General features: G+C 70.6%; 2 protein-coding genes across 4 annotated transcripts; both read right to left on the bottom strand.

Moving 5' to 3' along the window:
- Positions 1-929: 929 nt before the first annotated feature.
- On the bottom strand, positions 930-15,247 carry LOC137161401 (collagen alpha-3(V) chain-like). 3 transcript variants are annotated; one of them, XM_067560641.1, is made up of 26 exons: positions 15,224-15,247; positions 14,895-15,002; positions 14,442-14,495; positions 13,010-13,063; positions 12,612-12,719; positions 12,373-12,426; positions 12,234-12,287; positions 11,927-11,980; positions 10,249-10,302; positions 9,878-9,985; positions 9,593-9,646; positions 9,062-9,115; positions 6,573-6,626; positions 6,322-6,375; positions 5,926-6,033; positions 5,661-5,714; positions 5,529-5,582; positions 4,932-5,039; positions 4,547-4,600; positions 4,217-4,252; positions 3,937-3,990; positions 3,550-3,799; positions 3,111-3,223; positions 2,932-3,000; positions 2,444-2,680; positions 930-1,978 (listed from the first exon to the last, which is right to left on the bottom strand). In XM_067560641.1, exons 3-26 carry the CDS (start codon positions 14,487-14,489, stop codon positions 1,832-1,834), a joined length of 2,034 nt encoding a protein of 677 aa, XP_067416742.1. In that variant the 5' UTR covers positions 14,490-14,495; positions 14,895-15,002; positions 15,224-15,247; the 3' UTR covers positions 930-1,831. The 3 variants fall into 3 exon arrangements, with proteins under 3 accessions (XP_067416742.1, XP_067416744.1, XP_067416743.1); XM_067560643.1 differs by lacking the exon at positions 12,612-12,719; XM_067560642.1 differs by lacking the exons at positions 12,234-12,287; positions 12,373-12,426.
- LOC137161252 (collagen alpha-1(XI) chain-like) lies at positions 14,891-20,807 on the bottom strand. The gene is made up of 12 exons (XM_067560355.1): positions 20,655-20,807; positions 19,875-19,928; positions 19,719-19,772; positions 18,864-18,908; positions 18,334-18,387; positions 17,919-17,963; positions 17,612-17,665; positions 17,288-17,341; positions 16,957-17,010; positions 16,501-16,608; positions 15,626-15,852; positions 14,891-15,002 (listed from the first exon to the last, which is right to left on the bottom strand). Exons 1-12 carry the CDS (start codon positions 20,805-20,807, stop codon positions 14,891-14,893), a joined length of 1,014 nt encoding a protein of 337 aa, XP_067416456.1.
- Between the last annotated feature and the right edge of the window lie 51 nt (positions 20,808-20,858).

Below are 20,858 nucleotides of genomic sequence, written 5' to 3'. Positions count from 1 at the left end.
CCAGAACCCGGGACCCGGGGCTGGACGTCGGGCGCCTGCCCAGCCTGGAGTCTCACCTGCCCGCTGGGGCTGGGGCTGCCGGGCGCCCCCGAGTTGCCGGTTCCTCTTCACAGCTCTGGGTCCAGGGTCAGCTCCGTCCGCGCCGGGCAGCAAACCAGGAATTCGCAGGGGGCCAGCCGGGCGGGCAAAGGATGTGTGGGGTGGGATTCACCCAGCACCGGGCCTAGGAGCCTGCATCAGCCCTGCGGGCCGCGTTGGCCCAGGGGAATGAAGACGTGTGCCAGCCCCTGCGCCGGGGTCACCCCCCAGCTACCTCCTGCTGCTGCCCTGGGAGCCGGGGTGAGGGGTCGCAGGGTCCTTGGCGCTGTGGCGGGGGAACGGGCTCCCCCTTGGCTTTCAACACCCCTCCCCAGGCCCCTGCTTGCAGCATGGACACCGGACCTGGGTCTGCTCCTGGAGCCCCCCAGCACCCGCCGGGGGTGGCACCAGTTCAACACCTGGCCTCAGCTGCCAGCAGCAAGAGATCGATGCCACCCGGCCCCACGCGCTCGGCCCTTCCGCTGGAGCCCAGGGCTGCGGCCGGGAGTGAGGGGCACTGGCACATGGCGAGTAGGGAGGGTACAACCCCAGGCCTTTCCATTCAGCAGGACAGCCATGGTTGCCATGGCTACAGGAGTTGCTTGTCCCTGTTGCCAGGGCGATGAGAGGATGCAGGGGTCACTCCCCACGCCCTGAGGAAGGCGGGGGGGGGGGGGGGGGGTCTCTCTGGCCCAGATCTACCTGCTGGAGACGCCCCATGGTGGGACCAGCCTCAGAGACAGGCCCGGTGCTGGCAGCCGGAGCAGGGGCCAAAGGGGCTGGTCTTCATCCGCCTCCCCCCCAGTGTCAGACCAGGGGCTCCCCATCACCCCACACAACCCCCGTATCACAGAGACACCCCTCCAGCCTCCCCCAGTCATAGGCACAAGGCGCTGGGTGAGCTCTGGAGACACCGGCAGGCAGAAAAATGTGGGGGTGCAGGGGGCACAGAGGGGTGCTGGGCATGGAGCAGAGGTGGGGCACAGGGGCACAGAGGGGTGCTGGGCACGGAGGCTTCATACAGGTTGGTTTATCGTTGTACAGGATCAGCCGGGACACGACCGCGTGGCCGACATGCAGCAAGTGGCCACGGGGAGGGGCCCCGAAGCAGGTGGGGCCGGGGGGTGCCTGGCGCTGCCACCCCGGGTTACAGGCGTCTCGGGGGGGCGTCTCCCAGCCCCAGGAGCCAGTGCCCCCAGGAGACACCCAGCTGGATGGACGGTCTTTGGCAGCGGGTTGGGCTGCCCAGGTCTCTCCTTGCAGGGGTGCCGGTGGGCACCTCGTCAGTTCAATGGGGCAGGGCCTGGATCCCGCCCTGAGGCTCCATGTCTGGCATCGTGGGGTCCCGGGGAGGCTGCTCTGCCCCGGCTGGGCCTGGAGAAGTGTCCAGTGCTTCGCTATTGGCGGCTCCCGGGGGATCCTAGCACCATGGGGCTCAGGCCGTGCCTGCTCCCCGTTCAGTCCCCAGAGAGGCACCCCACCCGCCTGCCCCATGGCGCTGGGAGCCGGCAGGGGACCTGCAGCATCAGTAGGGCTGGGCGTCCCGCAGGCAGCCTGGGTCCAGGCTGGAGACAGGTGGGGCCCGTGGCAGGATCCGGAGAGCTGAGCCCCAGGGTCTCTGGGCGGGACACCAGTGTGGGGCAGCGAGGCCCCACCCCCGCCGCTCCGAGTGCATCCCTGGGGGGTCGGCCTGATGGGGGGCAGGGTGGCCCCTGCCCCGCCCCTGCTGCTCCGGGGGCTCTGCCCGGCGCCCTCAGCCCGTGAAGCAGACGGGGCCGAGCTCAAAGCCGAATTTCTGGTTGGCCTCCCCGAAGTCTGCGACGGCCACGTCGACCAGGGGCAGCTGCTCCGGGCGGGACGCCCGCACCTCCAGCACCGTGCGCTCCTGGCCCTGGCGCAGCTGTGGAGAGAAGGGGCCGCGTCAGGGCCGGGGCTGCCCCTGGCTATGGGGCCCCTGGGGGCAGCGTGGGCTGAGTGGGCCCCAGCCCACAGGACCCAGAGCAGCCCCGGGAAAAACGACTCCCCGGGGGTGCCCAGTCTGGATAGCCCCCTCGGGGCAACCGTCTGGCCAGGGCTGGGTCTGGGGAAGGTGGCCAGCCAGGTGCCTCAGCCCCGAACCAAGGGCCGTGGGGCCAGAGCAGCGGGAGGGGAGCGCGGCCTGGCCGTGGGGCCGGAGCAGCGGGAGGGGGAGTGCGGCCCGGCTGTGGGGCCAGAGCAGCGGGGGCCACAGCAGTGGAGGGGGAGGCCGCCGGGGGGAGGGGGGGCGCCACGGCATGGCTGTGGGGCTGGAGCAGTGGGGAGGGAGGAGGAGTGCAGCCTGGCCATGGGGCTGGAGCAGCAGCATGGGGAGCGCGGCCCGGCTCACCTGGCAGCCGTCGTGCAGGGCGTGGACGGGGGCCGCGGTGCGGTCGTGGCCGAACTCCTGGCCGTTGGCGCCACGGAGGCGCAGGGCCCGGGCGTGGCTGGCGGTGCCTGCGTGGTACCAGCCGGCCACGTGCTGGCAGGTCAGCGTGAAGATCTGGCGGGCGCCGGCACTCAGCAGCCGCAGGAAGGTCAGCTGGGTCACACGTAGCGCGGTCCCCTCGGCGTCCACGTAGGAGAACTGGGGGGGCCCGGAGCCGGGCGCACAGCCTTAGCCACGGACCCCCCGGCGCCCCCCAGCCCCTTCTGCATCACCCCCACTCGCCTCATCCCCCAACCCACCAGATGCTCAGGCCCAGCCCCACAGCCCTGCCCCGGCACTTGGGGGGGGGGACACTGAACCCAGACCCGGCCCGGGCAGCCCCCCCCCTGTTGTAACAAGACACTTCCTGTCCCCCCGGAATGGGAGGGTCCTGCCCCCCCCGTACCCACCTTCTTGCCCCTCTTGAAGGTGCTGTACCAGCTCCCCGGCGTCTCCCTGCTCCAGGCAGCAAGTCGGACCTGGGGGGCGAGAGGGGGTGGCACAGATGGGGGAGGGGCAGAGAGCTCCGCTGGTGCCCCTCACTCCCGACCCGCCGCCCCCCCTGCCACTCCCAGACGCCCCCACTCACGCTCTGGAAGCGCTGCTCGGGGAAGAGGCAGCTCTCGCCGCCTGCCGTGAAGTTGCAGAAAACCTTGAAGGCGTCTCGGGCGCAGCCTTGGTTGGGGTCGATCCAGTACTCGCCTGCGGGGGGGGAGAGGTCGGGGGGCAGCCCAGGGGCCTCCAAACACCCAGCCTGCCCCACACCCCCTCCTCCGGGGTGCCCCCATCTCAGCCCCCAGCGCTTCAGCCCGACCTCCCTGGACCCTGCCCCATTCCCCAGCACCCACGCCAGACGGCCGCCCTCCCCTATCAGACTCCGGGGTCCCAGCACCCCCCAGGGTCCCAGCGCCCCTCCCCCGTCGGACTGCGGGGTCCCAGCGCCCCTCCCCCGTCGGACTGTGGGGTCCCAGAGTCCCCAGGGTCCCCGCGCCCCCCATCGGACTGCGGGCCCCGCGGGCGCGTCTCACCGTCGGGAAGGTGGGGGTGGCACAGCTGCAGCTCCTTGCAGACCCGGGCGGGGCTCTCGGGGGTGCCCAGGGGGCGTCTCATCTGCTCGACCTCGCTGCGCAGGGAGCTGAGCGAGGCGTACACCTCCTCCAGCCCCTCGGCCGCCGAGTCGGGGGGCGACCACAGCCCCGCCTGCGCCCCCTGCGTGTCCCGGCGCCTCTTCCGGCCCCCCTCCAGGGGCAGCGGCTCCAGCAGCTCCGCCGGGCGGCCCTGGGGGTGTGAGGGGCACTGGGTAATACCCGGGGGCACTGCTGGGAAGGGATCAAGGAGAGGGAGTGTTGACCCCTCCCCCACCCCCTCGCCCAGGTTCAGGCCCCCCCACGCCCCTGATGCCCCCCAGCACTCACCGGTGGCCCTGGGGGTCCAGGGGGTCCTGTGTCTCCTCTGGGACCCAGGGCTCCCTGCAGGGGAAAGGCAGGGTCAGCACATGGAGCCGGCCGGCCACAAAGCCTCCCTCCCCCTCCCCTGCCCCACAGCCCCTCCCCATCACCCCCGTCACCCCCCGTGCAAGACTGCGCCGTGGGTCAGGGCTCCAGGACTCCTGGGTTCTCTCCCCAGCTCGCGGGTGTCCTGGGGCCCTTTCCCGGCTGTGCTGTTGGCTGCCCCGTCTCTGCCCTCAGCACTCACCGGCGACCCCTTGGAGCCCTTCTGGCCCAGCGACCCCTGTGGGGAGAACAAAAGGGGTGAGCGGCGGAGGGGGCGGATGCTGGGAGGGTCCCGGAGCCCAGGGCAGGGGTGGGGGCCTTTCCAGGGGGTCCCTGGGCGGCGACGTGGCTGCCCCGACCTGCAGAGCTGCCGACCCACGGACTGGGCTGAACGGCACTGGGGGGGCCGGGGCGCGGCGAGGGCAGGACAGGTGCCCAGGCCAGGGGGTGCAAGGGGCAGACGAGGGGCCCTGGGACCCCCGGGCCAGGCCGGGGCTATGGGGGCAGGGCGCCGGGTCTGTGTCATACTCACCGCGAGCCCAGGTGGTCCGGGGGGACCCGGGGGGCCAGTGGGGCCGGCCAAGCCCTGCGGGGGAAGGGACATGTCAGCTCCGCTCCCCCCAGATGGCTGCTGGGGGGCCCCACTGCATGCGGCGCTGACCCCGTTCCCCGTGTCCTCCCGCTGCTGGGGGTCAGGACATGATGCAGCCCCCCCCTCCGTTCTGCCTGAGCCCCCCCCCCCCCCCGCTGCCCCCCCTCCGTCCTGCCTGAGCCCCCGCCTCCCACACGCTGCCCCCCTCTGTCCTGCTGGAGCCCCCGCCTCCCACACGCTGCTCTCCCCTCCGTTCTGATACCCCGCCCCACACGCTGCCCCCCACAGATCCCCCATCCCACCTGCCCTAGCCCCACATACTCACAGGGTCTCCTTTGGGCCCCGGGGCCCCCTGGTTGCCAGGCAGCCCCTGGTCGCCTTCCTCCCCCATCTCGCCCGGGGGGCCGATGAGCCCGATGAGCCCAGCATGACCCTGGGGGGTAGAGAGTGTGTTGGGGGGGCGTCCGTCCCATGGGGGCAGCACCGCAAACACGGAGGCCCCAGCTGCACGTCCCCCCCCACATGGGGCAGGGACCCAGGAGTCCGGCTCCAGAGCCTGGAACCGCCCCCCGCCCCGTGCCCTGCAGCTCCTGGCCCCACGTCTCAGCCGCCAGGGGCTGGACGCTGGGTTAACGCCCCCCTGCCCAGCCTGCACCCCCCCCCTCGGCCCCTCTGGGCGACGCTGAGATGGGAGCCTGGCGCAGGGCACCTGTGGGGCTGGCAGGATGGGGGGGGCTGCATGTGGGGCCCCGGGGTGGCGACAGCTCACGACTGGGGGGGGCGATCCCAGGAGCATGGGGGGCTCTGAGTTGATCTGTGATTCCGGAGGTGGGGTGTGAGGAGGTGGGGGGCGATGCCGGGGCAGTGGGTGTGGGAGAGGGGCAGCCCCCCAACACAGCCCCCCCCCCGGGGCCCCACTCACCTTGTCGCCCTTGTAGCCGGGGTCGCCCTTGAGGCCAGGCAGACCCGTGGGGCCCTGCGAGAGACAAGAGACGTTACCCTCGGTGCCCCCGCCCAGCCCCCCGCCCCCGCCCAGCCCCCCGAGCTCACTCACCAGGGGACCCGGTGGCCCCGCCTGCCCCACTGTCCCCAGCAGGCCCTGCTCCCCCTGGGGAGGAAACGCAGCATTATGTGAGCACGACACGGGGGGGGACGTGGCTCCCCCAAACCGACCCCCCCAGCCCCAGGGGTCGCCCCATGGACCAAGCACCCCCAGTTCTCTCATCCAGTCCCCTCGGCACTGCCCATGCGTCCATCCCGCCCCCTGCCCGGCCCCTCTGCTCACCCCCCCAGTGCCCCAGCCCCCGGCTGGCACTCACAGCAGGACCGGGGATCCCACGCAGACCTTCTGGGCCAGGCCGGCCAGGAGGGCCCTGCACCCCCACGGGGCCCGTCTTCCCGGGGGGCCCCTCCACGCCGGGCTCGCCCTGGGGAAGGGGGAGAAACGCCACGTCAGACCCAAGAGCCGGGCGCCTGCCCCACCCCAGGCAGGGATCCCCATCTCTCTGCCCCGTCCCCCCAGATGAGTCGAGTTTGGGGGGTCTCAGCCCAGCCCCTAGCGCACAGACCGCCCCCCAGCTATGGGCCCGGGCCCCTCGCTGCCAGCTCAGCACAGACGGGGCTCACCGGGCCCCAGAGGTGGCTCCGCTCTTGCCCGGGGGGAGGGGGCAGGACCTGGCAGTGCCCATGACAAAGCGCTGGGGGGCTGCCCTCACCTTGGCACCTTTCTCGCCTGGCCGACCCTCGCGCCCAGCTGGCCCCACGGCACCCTGCAGAGACAGCGAGAATGAGTGACCCCCCCCTGCCCACACGGGCCCCCCACTGCAGCCCCTAACCCCCTTCCCCATGGGGCCATTGGGAGTGTGACCCCATCCCTGACCCATTGGGCTCCTCCCAATCCCCCATCCCTGACCCCACTGGGCCCCTGCCCTCCAGACCCGTGACCGCATTGGCAGCCCCTACTCACCCTCTTCCCTGGGGGGCCGGGGGGACCCAGCTCCCCAGAAGCGCCCGCTGGGCCCTGCACACAAACCACACAGTCAATAGGAGCTGGGGGTCAGGTCAGGCACGGGGGCCCCACACACTCAGCTATAGACCAGCCTCCCCATCACACCCAGGGGCCTCTCTGTTGGGGTGCTGGGCACCCCCTTTCTCCCCCACCCATCACCCCAGGGCTTCTCCATGGGCACTGGGCAGCATCTTTGACGAAGTGCAGAGTTTCTGTAACATGTCTGTAATTGCTATGCGTGCCTCAGTTTCCCTCTCTCCTTGGCACTGCTTCGGGGGTGGAAGGGTCACGTCTGCTCTCAGGGCGGCGCAAGAGATGGGGGCTGGCTCGCTGGCTGGAGACGGCCAAGGCCAGCCTGTGTCAATGGGAAACCCGGGAGCCGCTGGCCCGGCCTCCTCGCAGCCAAAGCCGAGGGAGGAGATTTCCCGGCCTCCCCACAGGCTCCCACTCAAGCCAGGGCCGAGGGGCACCGCAGGGGGCTCCGATACCAAGGCCAGGTGGGACCCTCCTGTCTGCCCAGCACTCCCTGGCGTCATTTCCTTTGATTTAAAAGCCGCCAGTTCACCAGCCGCCTTCCTGAACAAGCCAGGACTGCGCCAAGCAGAGACGAGCCGTAACCAAAGCCCTGTCCCCGAAGCACCCGGCACGAAGCAACTCGCTAGATCCTTCCTTCATCGCACACAGAAACGCCTGCCCCTCGTAATCGCAAGGAGCCCCTCTCTGCCATCCGGACACGTTCCCGGAGGGATCCTGGCCCGCCGGAGCGCACACCCTGTCACTGACAGCGCGCTGCGGGCCAGCGACAACCAGCTTCTTGAGAACAGACCGGCCAGGCTGGCCCAGAGCCGCCCAGTGACCCGCGTCTGCCAGCGCCTGGTGCCGCGTGAGCCGCCCCGTCGCCCACACCCAGCGGTTTAGGGACACCCGACCACGGGCTGCGTCCTGCCCAGCAGGCTCAGAGCCATCGATGGCCTGGCCTCCAGGAACGTAGCCAGCTCTTTTCTGAACCCCCTCAAACGTTCGGCCTTCGCAGCACCCCTGGCAGAGTCCCACAGGGAGACGAAAGGCAGGGCCTGTGTTCGTTTGAGAGCCACTGCCTGGTCATGTCCTCATGTTATGGGGTAAGTAGCACGTCCCCGTCCCCGTTCCCCAGACCAGGCAAGATTTTACAGCCGCCCCCACCCGCCGTCTCTGTCCATGCTGATCAGTCCCAGCCGCGTGAATCTCCTCGTACCCTGCCCCCTTTCCAGTTCTACAGAGGGGCGACCAGGTCCGATGCAGGGATCGCGTGTGGCCGTAGCCCGGATCTAGAGCGGCAACGCGCTCTTTTCTCTCTCGCTCTCTGTCCTTTCCCGATGGCGCCCAGCAGGCTGGGAGCTGTTCTGACAGCTGCTGCGCATGGCGCGGATGTGCCGAGAACCCCAGACCACACGCGAGGCTCAGCGGCACTCAGATCGGAGCCCGACCCTTGGCTCCCCTGCGAGGGATGGGGGCTTCGTTTACCCACGGACGTCCTTGGCTACCCTGGGGAGGGTCCTGGCTTGTTTCCGTGCGGCTGGCTGGCTGGGGCACCCTGCCAGCACCTCCCCAGCTGAGGGGGCTGAATAGCGCGGCTCTGGAAACAGCCTCAGCTCCTGACGGGCGGGCAGAGCCGCAGGCCTTGCTCACCTTGCTGCCTCTGTGCAGCAGGACCCGCCCCACAGCAGGAAGGAGGATTTCTGGAGCCGGGGTCACCGCGGCTGGCTTTGCAGGTCCGGTTTCTGCTCTCGGGTCTGACCTCGCAGAGCACCAGGCCCGGCCCCTGCGCGGGGCAGAGCCGAAGCTCAGAGGGGCTGAGACGCCCGGCACGATTTCTGGCCAAAGTGGTAGCCGGGTTTGATCTTCGTTGGCTCGCTCAGGGCCCCGGGCCTCGCATGCCCCTCAGCTGTGCCTGACAGCGCTGGCCTGGCGGGGGCTCAGCAGCTCTCCCCAGGACGGACAGACAGACGGAGATCCAGCCTAGATGGATTCCATGGCGGCTGGGCCAGGCGGAGCCCACGTCGCTGCTCTGCCCAGGGCCGGATGCTAACGAGCCCTGCTCTGCTTCGGAAACGCAGCCGGGGTCGCTGGTCCCTGCAGAGGGCACCGGTCTCTGTCCAGGCATCCGGCTCAGCGGCAGCAGGAGGCGGGAGCCCAGAGGCTCACCTGGGAGGCGGTGAGACCGCGTGGCCAGCCCTGCGGGACGAGTGGCTCCCCGGGGGGGCCTGGCACGCTGAGGGGTTCCTCCCGGGGCCTGGCGTGGAGCCGTGACACTGCCCCCCAGTGCTCGTTGGCCTCTGTTAGGGCGCCCGGCACCACCCCCAGAGCCTGGGAGCCTCCCCACGAGGGGCTGTGGGTGCCGCTCCCAGCACATGGCCGGAGATGACGCCTGTGCGGCACGGCCCGTCCCCGTTGCTGCCACCACTCACCGGCATGCCAGGCTCCCCGCCATCACCCTTCTCCCCGGGGGCTCCGTCCAGGCCCTGCGCACACGGGGTGGGGTTAGTGCTGTGCCCCTGCCTGTGCCTCCCCCCCTCCTGGCAGCCGTGGGGCTGCTCTGAGCTCAGCACCACTGCCCTCCTGGAGGCAGCAGTGGGGAGAGAACCCAGGCGTCCTGGCTCCCAGCCTCCCCTCTCCCGCATGCGTTCTAACCACTAGATCCCACTCCCCTCCCAGAGCCAGGGATAGAACCCAGGCGTCCCAGCTCCCAGTCCCACCCCCACCCCCCACGTGCCCTAACCACTAGACCCCACTCCCCTCCCAGAGCTGGGGACGGAACCCAGGAGTCCTGGACAGACCCCTCCCCCCAGGGGCCTGGCTGGACTGGGCTGATGCTGCCCCTGGAACGCCCCGCCCTGGTGCGGAGGCAGCACCCATGCACCTAGGTCCCTGTCTGCAGGCCCAGACCGGGGGAGCAGGGACCAGGGGCCAGGCCTGTGGGGTAAGCGGGGGGTCCTCACCGGCGCCCCGGGGTCTCCGAAAGGGCCTGGGTCACCAGGGAAGCCGATGGGGCCCTGCAGGGAGAAAGGGTCTGTGAGTGCGAGGGCAGAGCCCAAACCCCCAAATCCTGCCCCTCGGGAGCCGCCCCTGGACACCGGGGAGTGGGGGAGACGGGGGCAGGTGTGCAGAGGGCGCTGGGTCTCAAGGGGACGGGGCCTGGGTGAGGGCAGATGTCAGCAATGGAGTCGCGCCGCCTCCCATTATCCTCTTGGCACCAGGCTCGGCCCCGGCCCCGCTGCACTCACCAGGTTGCCTTTAGCTCCGTCCTCTCCTGGGGGCCCCTTCTTTCCTGGGGCCCCGGCGGCGCCCGACTGCCCGGAATCTCCCTTCTCCCCCGGCTCCCCTCTCACACCCTGCAAGGAGACACGGGCTCAGGGCTGGCATGGGGGACAGCGTCCCTGGAGCCTGCCCCACAGGCACTGATTCCCCTGCCCCACGGCAGACCCGCACGGGGCCAGTGAGGCGTTAACCCATGGGCCTGGCTGCTGCAGGAGAGCGCTGGTCCGGGCTGGGCGCCCCCAAAGCACTGAGCAGCTGCTGGGTGTGGGCCCCACCGGTCCCTGGTCTCCTGGGCGCAGACAGAGACCCCCCATCCCAGCCATCCCCCAGTACTCACAGGCCGGCCCGGCTCCCCGAGGGCCCCGGGGTCTCCCGCCTCGCCCGGCTCCCCCTGCACAACGAGAGAAGAGCGAAGTGAGACCAGCGCCGCCCCCGACCCAGGCACTGGGCGCAGCCTCGCCAGCCGGAGGAGCCGGGGGGCAAGGCCGGGGCGGGGGCAGGATGGAGAAAGGCTGAATGTCTGTAGTATTTGTACAGAAACGATGGGTGACTCAGTTTCCCCACTCGCTGTGTCATCACCCGCCCCGTGTGGGGGTTGATGTTCCTCTGGGGCAGGGGGAGCGTTGGGGTGCAGACAGACACACTGGCTTGTCGCTGCTGTCGATACAACACACAGAAAACCCACGCCGATCGCGCCATCCATAACGCCGCTCTGTTCGCTCCGTGGAGCCGCCGCTTTCCTGCCTTCCGTGAAGAAGCCGAAGCTGCGCCTTCCAGTGACCGTGGCAAAGCCGGCCCGGTCCGGCCGCCCCTGTGCCGTGTGAATCCCTCGCGCTGTTAGCAGCAGCACGGGCAGAAAGCGTCTGTCCGCGAAGCGGCTCATTCGTGGGTGGCCGCCGTTAGCGTCCGTGAGTCCATACCGCGGCTGTCCTTGGATGTCAGCACGAAGGCGGCTTGTCCTAGCGTCTGGTCACAGTGTCCAGACGTGCCCCTGGGGCGCCAGCTGCGCTGCGCTCGGCACTCGAGACGGACCGCCTTGGCGGGTGCGTGCGGTGTAATCGCACTGAGCCGGGGGGCCAGACGCGAGAATGGAGGGGGTGACGGGATCAGCCTCCAGCCTGGCCTGGTGACACGCAAGTGCCGCCTCCATGGCTGCAGGATGCGGACAAACCCCTGGAAGCGCAAGAAGGATCCACCCCAGAAAGAAAAGGACAAAAGCAAAGTAGGACCAAGGCCAGAGCCCGTCGGGGCTGCAGTGCCGGGGGCGCCGGGGTCACACAGGACTCAGCGACCTCTCCAGAGTGGGCAGGCTGCAGGGCTCTGGGTGAGGATCTGCACGGCAACGAAGAGCCTCGGTGCCCGGCAGCCCCTGCCCCATGCCCAGCTTCCTGCCCAGAAGACGCCACGTGCTGCGAACGCCAGCAAGGATCTCACCCTGCCACCGGGACAGGGACCTGCACCCCAGGAACTGCCGAACGCTTGGGGGTGCGTGTGTGCAGGTGTGCGTGCACGTGTGTGCAGGTGTGCGTGCACGTGTGTATAGATGTGTGCGTGCACGTGTGTGTGCGTGCAGGTGTAGGTACTAGATATTAGCTATGAACATGACTGTTTCTCATGAACGTGGCGTTGCCTGGTCCCCCTGAATAAGACGCTGCTGGACTTTTCTTTTACACGTACAACAGGAGAAAGGATGGGGGGGGGCCACGGGGTGAGGGGAGATGGGCACAGTGAGGGTGCGGGGACGGTATGGGGGGCATGGAGGGGCACAGGGGGGCTGGGGTCCCCCAGGCCCATCCAGGCTGGCAGGGTGCAGAAACCAGAACTGCCTGTGGGAATGGGGCTGCTCTGGAGAGACCAGAGCTGGGGGGGAGCCCTGCCCCAGGAGGGGGCAGGGGAGGGGGCACTGACTGGGGGGGCCAGGTGTGCAGGGGGCATGTAGTTGGCTGCAGAGAGACGCCCACCTGGGGGGTCAGGGACACAGCGTCAGAGCCAATGAGCCCCCCCCCACAACTCACCTTGTCCCCGACGGCACCCGGCTGCCCCGTTCCACCTGGCATCCCCAGGGGGCCCTAGGGACAGGGGGATGGAGGGGGTCAGTCACTGCTCAGCCCCCTGGGAGCCCTGCCCCACTCCTTCCCCCCAGGGGGGGCCGTATCCTCCCGGGGAGCAGGGCTCGCACTGCTGGGCCCACAGCAGCCTCTGCCCCCCAGACACCCCCGAGCTTGGGGCTGAATCCCAATGCTGGGCCTGGCCGCCCCTGGAATCTCCCCCATGTGCCCCACAGCACGTAGCCTCCGCCCCCCGGAACGACACGGAACTCACCTCACCACCAGCGGGCCCCTGTGCCCCACGTGGCCCCGGCGCGCCGGGGGGGCCCTGCAGAGAAGGGAAAGGGGGGTTTACAGCCAGGGCGTGCGGGGCCGGGAACCGGCCCAGTTGTGGGGGTGGGGGGAGCTCATACCATGGGGCCGACGTCTCCGCTCTCGCCCTTCTCACCCTGCGTGCCCGGCATGCCCTGCGGAGAACCACACACGGCTTAGCCGGGGCTGCGGGGTCGGGGGCTGCCCCAGCTCACAGGCCTGCCGCCGACCCGCAGCCCCCGCTAGCTGCCCGCCCCCCCAGCGCTGCCGGTGCCCCTCACTCCCGACCCACAGCCCCTGCCAGCCCGCGTCCCCCCTGCGCCCCGGCGCCGATGCTTACCTGCAGTCCGCCAGGGCCGCGCAGGCCAGGGAATCCCCGCGCCCCCTCGTCTCCCTTCTGCCCAAACATCCCCTGCTGCCCACGGCGGCCGGGCTCCCCGTCCACTCCCTGCAGGGCCAGAGGGGTTGGGGTCAGCGCCCTGAGGGCACAGCTGGGGGGACACGCAGCAGCGAAGGGCACTGGGGCAGGAGGGGCCCCAGGGGGGTCAGACACAGCCCTGGGTACGGCTGGACTCAGGACAGTCGGGGGCACAGGTGGGGTTTGGGGGCCCGTGCGGGGACTGTCAGCCAAGAACAGGGTGGTGCATGCTGGGCCGGGGGCGTCTTCTCGGCAGGGTCGGGGGGTCACCAGCTGAGAGCCCCGGGGAGGGGCCGGCTGGGTGTGCCCCAAATACTCACCGCGGAGCCAGGGTGTCCGATGGGGCCCTGGACACCTGTCGGTCCCGGCGGGCCCTGGGGGGAAGAGCAGAGTCAGAGCTGGGGCAACAGCAGCCCCCTGCCCCCACCCCCGCCCTGCCCCACTACTCAACCCTCCCCCGCCCCAGCATTTCCAGGCCCCCCATTACACACCTCCCCTGTCTCTACCTGCCTTCTCAGCTCCTCAGACCCCCCACACTCACCCCCCCACCCTGGGCCCTGGGCCTCCAAGTGACGGAGTGGGAGTGATTCATAACATTTTGTACGAATAGTGTGTGCGCCTCGGTTTCCCCATGGGGTGCTGGGGGAAGGGTTGTTTACTCTCTGCGGAGACCCACAGATCCAGATGTGACCTGGTGACGAAGTGGAGCTATTCCTGGGGTTTTCTCTGAGTGCGCCTCAGTTTCCCCCATGTGTTGGGACCCGGGTGTGTGATCACTGCAGAGGCCACTGGAGGGCGGAGGGGCCCCCCAGCCACACGTCCGCAGACCTGGCCGGGACCCCCTGCCTCGGCCCAACCAGCCGCAGCAGCTTACCACCACGAGGAGAGGCCACCTCGCCTGGGGAGCAGACAGAGGACGGGGGAGGGGACGGGGCTGGGGGGGGGGGGCTGGAGGAGGCCAGTCCCCTGTGGGGGCCGGCGGGGAGGGAGCCCCGAGAATGGGGCTCCCCAGGGGGTCGCTGCTGTAACCCCAGTTACGCTGCTGGCAAAGTCTCTGTGCTGTGACCCCGAGAACTAACAGCCCCCCGACTCCCCTGCGGGCTGGGAATCGCCTCTGGCTGCAAGGGGGTGCCTGGCCCCATGGGGGGCCTGGAGGGGTCCCCAGGACCCTTCCAAGGAGGGGGGTCCCGCAGGGACAGTTCGGGTGGAGCAGGGGGGCTGAATGCTGGGGGGCACAGTCAGGAGGCAGTGGTGCGGGTGTGGGGAGACCCGGGGGGGGGGCAGACTCCGAGCGCTAGGACCTGCCAGGCTGCGCCCGAGGGGTTCAAGGGCCGATCCCCGGGGGCTCCGGCACAGCCAGGCCCGGCTGTCTGGGGCCTGGGCCCCCACGGAGAGTCCCAGGCATTTGGCACCTAACAAGGAATGACCCTGGAAGGCTGGGGGTGCCGGGCTGGGGACAAAGGACTGGGGAGGGTCGGGGGGTTGTGACGTGGGTGGGGGCAGCTGAAGGAGACGCTTCGGGGCTAGGACTAAGGGGTTGGGGCTGTGGGCTGGCCCAGAGGAACGTGGCTGTAACGTCCTGGTAACCAGGGGCTCTGCGCCGTGTCCAACACTGTGACCCCGCGGGCTGAGCCCTGCGCATCTGGGGCAGCGCTCCCTGGGGGTACGTGTCCCTCTAGTGTCCAATCCGGGTGGATGCCCAGTCAGTGCCCCACAGCAAACCCAGCCCCCGCCCCACTGCCCCGGACTCACCGCCTCGCCCTTGTCTCCCTTGCTCCCTTTCTGCCCGGGGCCCCCCATCTCCCCCTGCAAAGGCAAAGAGACGTCCATGATTCACCAGGAAACCTGCCATCGCCAAGGGAACCGTCATCAGGGAAACCCACCATTGCCAAGGCAACTGTCACCAGGAAACCCACCATCACCAGGGGAACCGTCACCAGGGAAACCCACCATTGCCAAGGCAACTGTCACCAGGAAACCCACCATCTCCGGGGGAACCATCACCAGGGAAACCCACCATCACCAGGGGAACCATCACCAGGGAAACCCACCATTGCCAAGGCAACTGTCACCAGGAAACCCACCATCTCCGGGGGAACCGTCACCAGGGAAACCCTTCACGGCCGGGGGAACCCACCACTGGGGACCCCAGCTCACCTCAGCGCTCCCCAAGATGCAGGGACATGGCTGCTCCACCCCACCTACCTTGTCGCCGTCCTCGCCGGCGAGGCCTGGGGGGCCAGCTGGGCCTGGCAGGCCCCCGGGGCCCTGGATCCCGTCATGTCCAGCAGGGCCCACTGGGCCCCTCTCACCCTGTGGGGCAGAAAAGGGAGCGGCTGAGAGTGGGGTCAGCAAGGGGGCCACATGGGACCCACCCCCCACGCCCATGGGGCCCAGACCAACGCCCCTCCCCCAGGGCCCCCCCACACACACCCCCGGGGTGGTCCTCCCCCACCAAGGCACAGCCCCACCACTGCACCCACACCAGGCACAGCCCATGGGGAGAGCCAGGGCCCACGAGCAGCGGCACTCACCGGGGAGCCCTTCTCGCCAGCGGGGCCGGAGGGGCCCTGCCCACCCCCACGGCCTGGCAGCCCGATGCCTCCAGCTGCCCCCGAGGGGCCTCGCTCGCCGGGGGAGCCCTGGGGAGAATTGAACTTTTGTTGTGGGGATGCCCTGCCCCCAACCCCCATCCCTACTGAGCCCCTGGCACCCCACCACCCCCACACCCCACTGACAGTCCCCCAGAGCCCTCCACGTCCCCCCTTGAGCCTCTCGCCAAGAGCCCCTCAGAGCTCCCCCAATTCCCTCCGCGCCCCCGAGTCCATGATTCCCCAACCTGCTCCCCCCCCCCCCAGAGACCCTCACCAGGCCTCTCCCCCACCCCAGCACAGAGGCCCCAGGAGAGGGCATGGGGCCAGGGCCCAGCTACTCACCGTGGGGCCCGGGAGCCCGGGGGCCCTTCCCTGCCCTTCAGGCCCACCGGCCCCTGTGGAGAGAAGATGGGACAGTTACACCCGGGGGAGGCGGCCGGGGGCAGCCCCCGCCCCTCGCCCAGGCCGGCAGCACTCACCGTCTCGCCGGGCGCGGCCCGGGCGCCGGGGAAGCCAGGCACTCCTGGGGGGCCGCTCTTCCCAGGGAGGCCGGGCGGGCCGGGGTCCCCCTAGGAGACAGAACCAGTTAGTGGGGGGGGACCCGACTCTCCCGTGCCTGGCGCCCGCCTCGCAGGCAGTCGCCCCGCACAGATGCATGCGTGCACACGCAGACACACACAGACACGCGACACGCAAACATGCATGCAGACACACACAGACACGCGTGACACGCACCCACACACATGCACGCGCGTGAGAGCGTCCCGCTGGGACGGGGCTCTGGAGCCCTTTGGGTGCAGCCAGGCAGGACCTAGCGCTCGGAGTCTACCCCCCCCCGGTCTCCCCACACCCGCGCCACCACCTTCTGACTCTGCCCCACAGGGTTTAGCCCCCAGAGCCCGCGTCGGGAGGGTTGTTAGTTCTCAGGGTCACAGCGCAGAGACTTTCCTAGCAGCTTAACTCGGGGTTACAGCAGCGACCCCCGGGGAGCCCCATTCTCCGCCTTCCGGTGCCCTCTGCAATCATCACATCCCCGGGCCCCGTCACTGACACACGAGTAACACCCGGGGGAAACTGAGGCACACACACATCACCCAGAGAATCCCCGGAATAGCCCCACTTCGTCACAGCCGCACACTCACACAGATAGATGTGCACACACACGTGCACACCCCACACTCCATCCGTGAATCCCCAGCCCCGAGCATGGCACGTACCTTGGCGCCTTCCCGGCCGGCCGCCCCTGGCAGCCCCTGCTCCCCGGGGGGTCCAGGGGAGCCCGGATGCCCCCTCTCTCCTAGGGGGCCCGTCTCACCTGAGTTACCCTGAGGGGCAGAGAGGGGGCAGCAGTGAGGTGGGGCAGGGTGGGCTGGACCCATGGGGACATGCTGGGCCGACCAGAGAGGTGGGCGTTGGACCCACGGCAGACGCCCCAGGCAGCTCAGTGAGCGCCCCACACCTGCCGTGCTCAGGGGACCCCAAGGCCTGGCCACCTCTGCCCCCCCGGGCACAGAGGGGGAGCCGCTCTGACTGCACCAGGCCCCCGCCCAGCAACAGCCCCCAGGAGGGGGGACCCCATCACAGGGCCATTGACAGGGAGACAGGCCTGAGCCCCCGAGGGAGTGGGGCCAAGAGCACAGGTTGGGGGGCTGGGGCATGCGGGGCTCACTCACCTGGGGTCCCACCACCCCCGTAGAGCCAGGGGGGCCGGTCTTGCCATGATATCCCTGCGGAGAGACGGGAAGGTGAGCGCCGGGCGGCCCCTGCAGCCCGAAGCCAGTGGGGCGGCATGCGGGAGGGGGCGGCACGGGGAAGGGGGTGGCATAGGGGATGAGGGGCGGTGCAAGGGAGGAAGTGGGGGTGGGGAGCAGTGTGGGGGACGGGGGGCAGCGTGGGGGAGGGGGCAGCGCGGGGGAAGGGAGAGGGGGCAGTGCGGGGGAAGGGAGAGGGGGTGGTGTGGGGCAGGAGGTGGGGGGCAGCAAGTGGGTGGGGGGCGGCACTCACCGGCTCTCCGCGCTGTCCTGGGTGCCCGGGCAAACCGTCCTTCCCGGCTGGGCCCTGCCAAGGTGCAGAGTCAGGGGCTGCAGGTGCCAGCGGGACGGATCCCCCCACGGCTCCCCCGGGGCTCCCTGAGCCCCAGACCTGCTGGAGGGAGCCCCGGGGCCCACACTGACACGGGGGGGGGGGCAGACCCCCCGTCTTGGGAGCCGGTGTCCCTCCCCCCACAGGGCTCAGGCAGGAGGGGTGCCCCGAAAGCCAGGGGCCGGTGGGGACCCCAGCATGGCCCCGGCCCTGCCCCCTGCACCGGGCGGGGGGGGTTGTACTTACAGGCGGCCCCCTCAGGCCCGGGAAACCGTTGGGGCCCTGCAGCCCCTGGGGGCCCTGGGAGAGCAGGAGAGAACAGCTGTGAGCCCAAGGGGGGCAGCATCGAGACCCCCCAAATTCCCTCCCCACTCCCCCCAGCCCCCGTGCCCCCACCCCAGGGAGAGCACCTGCCCCCACCCCTTCACCCAGCTCTCCAGTGTCCCTTGGCCGGCAGAGGCCCTGCGCCCCCCGGCATGGCTCCCCCCCATGCCCACAGACACCGGCCTCCCCCTGTGCGGCTGGACCCCCGCCCCGGCGCTCGCCGACTCACCTTCTCTCCCCCGGCACCGGGGGTCCCGGTGTGGCCAGCATCGCCCTGGGGACAGAGAACAGGCTGAGAGCGGCCGGCCTCCCCGGGGGACGGGAGCCCCACGCCAGGGCCCCCCCAACCCCAGCCAGGCGGGGGATGGGGCGTGAGGTGTGGGCTGGGCGGGAGGAGGATGGGGTGCTGGGGGGAAGGCATGTGGGGGGCAGGGGGTGTTGGGGAGACAGGACAAGGGGGGATGGCAGAGGGGATCCCACCTGCAGAACTGGGCGGGGCCGGGGTGCAGCACCCACAAAGGGGCGGGGGGTGAGTTTGGGGCAAGGAGGTCTGGCTCAATACCCGGCTGGCAGACAGCGACACAGACAGACGGACGGACGGACGGAGCAGGGGGCTGGCGCCGCGTAGCCAGACCCCGAGGTACCTTCGGGCCCGGCGTCCCGGTCGGCCCCGTCTGGCCTCGCTCCCCCGGCAGGCCCTGGGCAGAGAGGGGAGCGCGGGGTGAGCTGGCGCGGGCGGGCGGCTCGGAGACTGGGGCAGGGGGCGCCAGCGGCTGGTCCGGGCTGGCAGCTGGGGGAAGTGGGGCCCAGCTGGGACCTGTCACTGGGGGCATGGGGGGGGGCTCTAGGGCCCGTCACTGGGAGCATGGGGGGGGGCTCTAGGGCCCATCACTGGGAGCGTGGGGGGGGCTCTAGGGCCCATCACTGGGGGCGTGGGGGGGGCTCTAGGGCCCATCACTGGGGGCGTGGGGGGGGGCTCTAGGGCCCATCACTGGGGGCGTGGGGTGATACAGGGTTCGGCCAGTCATTGGGGGTGTGGGGGGGCTCTAGGGCCCGTCACTGGGGTGTGGAGCAATACAGGGCTTGGCCAGTCACTGGAGACATGGGGGGACAGAGCGGGCTCCTTGGCCTGTCTCGCTGGGGGGCTGGGGCCGTGGGGCGTAGGGCTGCTCACCGGGGGTCCACGCTGTCCCGCCTGCCCGGCCTGGCCAGCCTTGCCCTGCGAGGGGAGAAGACGACAGCGCAGGTGAGATTCTGCGTGTGGAGCACTGCCCTGCCCCATGGGCACATGCCCCACAGCACCACACGCCACGCACACGCCTGCAGCCTCCAAGGCCTGGGGCCCGCCTGCGACCACGTGGGGATCTTCTGTAATATCGGTAGAAAGCCTGCGTGTGCCTCAGTTTCCCCGGTGTGCGGCACTGTTCCTGGAGGCGGCCCAGGGCTGCTGGCTCGCAGGGTGGGCAAAGCGGGGGCAGGGGGCGGGGGGCAGGGGGTGGGGGGCACCAGCAGTCTGGGCCCTGGCACGACGGAGCCTCTGAGACGACGCTGGCAAATCCAGCATCCAGCCTCCCACCAGCCAGGGGCTCCGCCAGCCCTCGGCAGGGGCTGGCGGGGGCAGCCGGGGGCTGACCTGGGATTCGGCCCAAGGGGGTGGAGGGCGGAGAGACGGGGCTTCGCTGCCGCGGGCTGCCACCTTCCTTCCTCTGCTGGCCCCGGCACGGTGCCCAGGGAGGCTCAGGGGGACGCCCAGGTATGCAGGGGGCTGCAGGGACCCAGGGGCCCGGTTCAGGAAGGGGCTTCTCCGTGGGCCCGTGACCCGCCCCGGCTGGCAGGCAGTGCTGCTGGGGCCACGGCACGTGCGACGCTGCTGTGGGGGCACACACCCAGGGCGTGCACGGCAGGGCGGCACCGGGCCCTGGCCCCACCACATGCCCTGCACGGCCTCAGGCCAGGCACCCCCCAGCCAGGGGCAAGGAGGGCCGTGGGGCGGGGCGCGAGGGGCGCAGGGCCTGGCGCACTCACTCACCCGTTTGCCTTTCTCCCCTGCGAGCCCCAGGGGGCCCGGGAAGCCGGTGGAGCCCTGCGGGGAGAGCACAGGTCAGGGGGGGGCGAAGACAGGGGGGACCAAGAGCCGGACGGCTCCCCCCTGCCCCGAGGCCCCAGACTTCTGCCCCCCACTTACCTTGGGGCCCTGGCGCCCGGGGTACCCCGGCAGGCCTGGCACGCCCAGCTTGCCCTGCAGGGAGAGAGAGCGGAGCTGAGAGCTGGCCGTGCGGGCGGGGGGACGGAGCCCCCGGGGATCGGGCCCTTGAACCCCTCGGGCGCAGCCCGGCAGGTCCTAGCGCTCGGAGTCTGCCCCCCCCAGGTCTCCCCACACCCGCACCACTGCCTCCTGACTGTGCCCCCCAGCGTTCAGCCCCCCTGCTCTGCCTGAACTGTCCCTGCGGGACCCCCCTCCTTGGAAGGGTCCCGGGGACCCCTCCACGCCCCCCATGGGGCCAGGCACCCCCTTGCAATCAGAGGCGATTCCCAGCCCGCGGGGGAGTCGGGGGGCTGTTAGTTCTCGGGGTCACAGCGCAGAGACTGCCAGCAGCGTAACTGGGGTTACAGCAGCGACCCCCTGGGGAGCCCCATTCTCGGGGCTCCCTCCCCGCCCCCCCACAGGGGACTGGCCTCCTCCAGCCCCCCCCCCCAGCCCCGTCCCCTCCCCCATCCTCTGTCTGCTCCCCAGGCGAGGTGGCCTCTCCTCGTGGTAACAAGCTGCTGCGGCTGGTTGGGCCGAGGCAGGGGGTCCCGGCCAGGTCTGCGGACGTGTGGCTGGGGGGCCCCTCCGCCCTCCAGTGGCCTCTGCAGTGATCACACACCCGGGTCCCGTCACCGACACACGGGGGAAACTGAGGCACACTCAGCACTCAGAGAAAACCCCAGGAATAGCCCCACTTCATCACCGGGTGGGACTCACCTTCTCCCCCGGGGGGCCAGAGGCGCCTGCCTCCCCCAAGGGGCCCAGCTGCCCCTTCAGCCCCTCGGGGCCGTCCTCCCCCCGCGTCCCCAGCAGCCCCGCGTCGCCCTGCAAGGGAGAGAGACCCCCACGGAGAAAGGATAGCACGGCCATGGGGGGGGGGGCCTGGAGCTGCCCCCTTCAGCCCCAGCCACGCCCGCCTGC

This window comes from Emydura macquarii, unplaced genomic scaffold (assembly GCF_026122565.2).
Source record: "Emydura macquarii macquarii isolate MOO-44397 ecotype Brisbane River unplaced genomic scaffold, CSIRO-AGI_Emac_v2 contig_2292, whole genome shotgun sequence".
Classification (NCBI taxonomy): domain Eukaryota; kingdom Metazoa; phylum Chordata; order Testudines; family Chelidae; genus Emydura; species Emydura macquarii.
This window is presented reverse-complemented; position numbering and strand designations above follow the sequence as displayed.

What these genes read in the sequence shown, in the direction of transcription:
- LOC137161252 (XM_067560355.1), bottom strand. Translation starts at nt 20,807, where the DNA reads ATGGCCGTGCTATCCTTTCTCCGTGGGGGTCTCTCTCCCTTGCAGGGC. An exon ending in CGGGACAGCGTGGACCCCCG is followed by an intron (nt 18,388 to 18,863) that starts GTGAGCAGCCCT and finishes CTCTCTGCCCAG; the next exon opens with GGCCTGCCGGGGGAGCGAGG. An exon ending in CAGGACAGCGCGGAGAGCCG is followed by an intron (nt 17,011 to 17,287) that starts GTGAGTGCCGCC and finishes GTCTCTCCGCAG; the next exon opens with GGATATCATGGCAAGACCGG.
- LOC137161401 (XM_067560641.1), bottom strand. Translation starts at nt 14,489, where the DNA reads ATGGGGGGCCCCGGGCAGAAAGGGAGCAAGGGAGACAAGGGCGAGGCG. An exon ending in CGGGGCCCAAAGGAGACCCT is followed by an intron (nt 4,601 to 4,931) that starts GTGAGTATGTGG and finishes CTTCCCCCGCAG; the next exon opens with GGCTTGGCCGGCCCCACTGG. An exon ending in CTGGACCCCCAGGGCCACCG is followed by an intron (nt 3,800 to 3,936) that starts GTGAGTGCTGGG and finishes TCACACCCCCAG; the next exon opens with GGCCGCCCGGCGGAGCTGCT.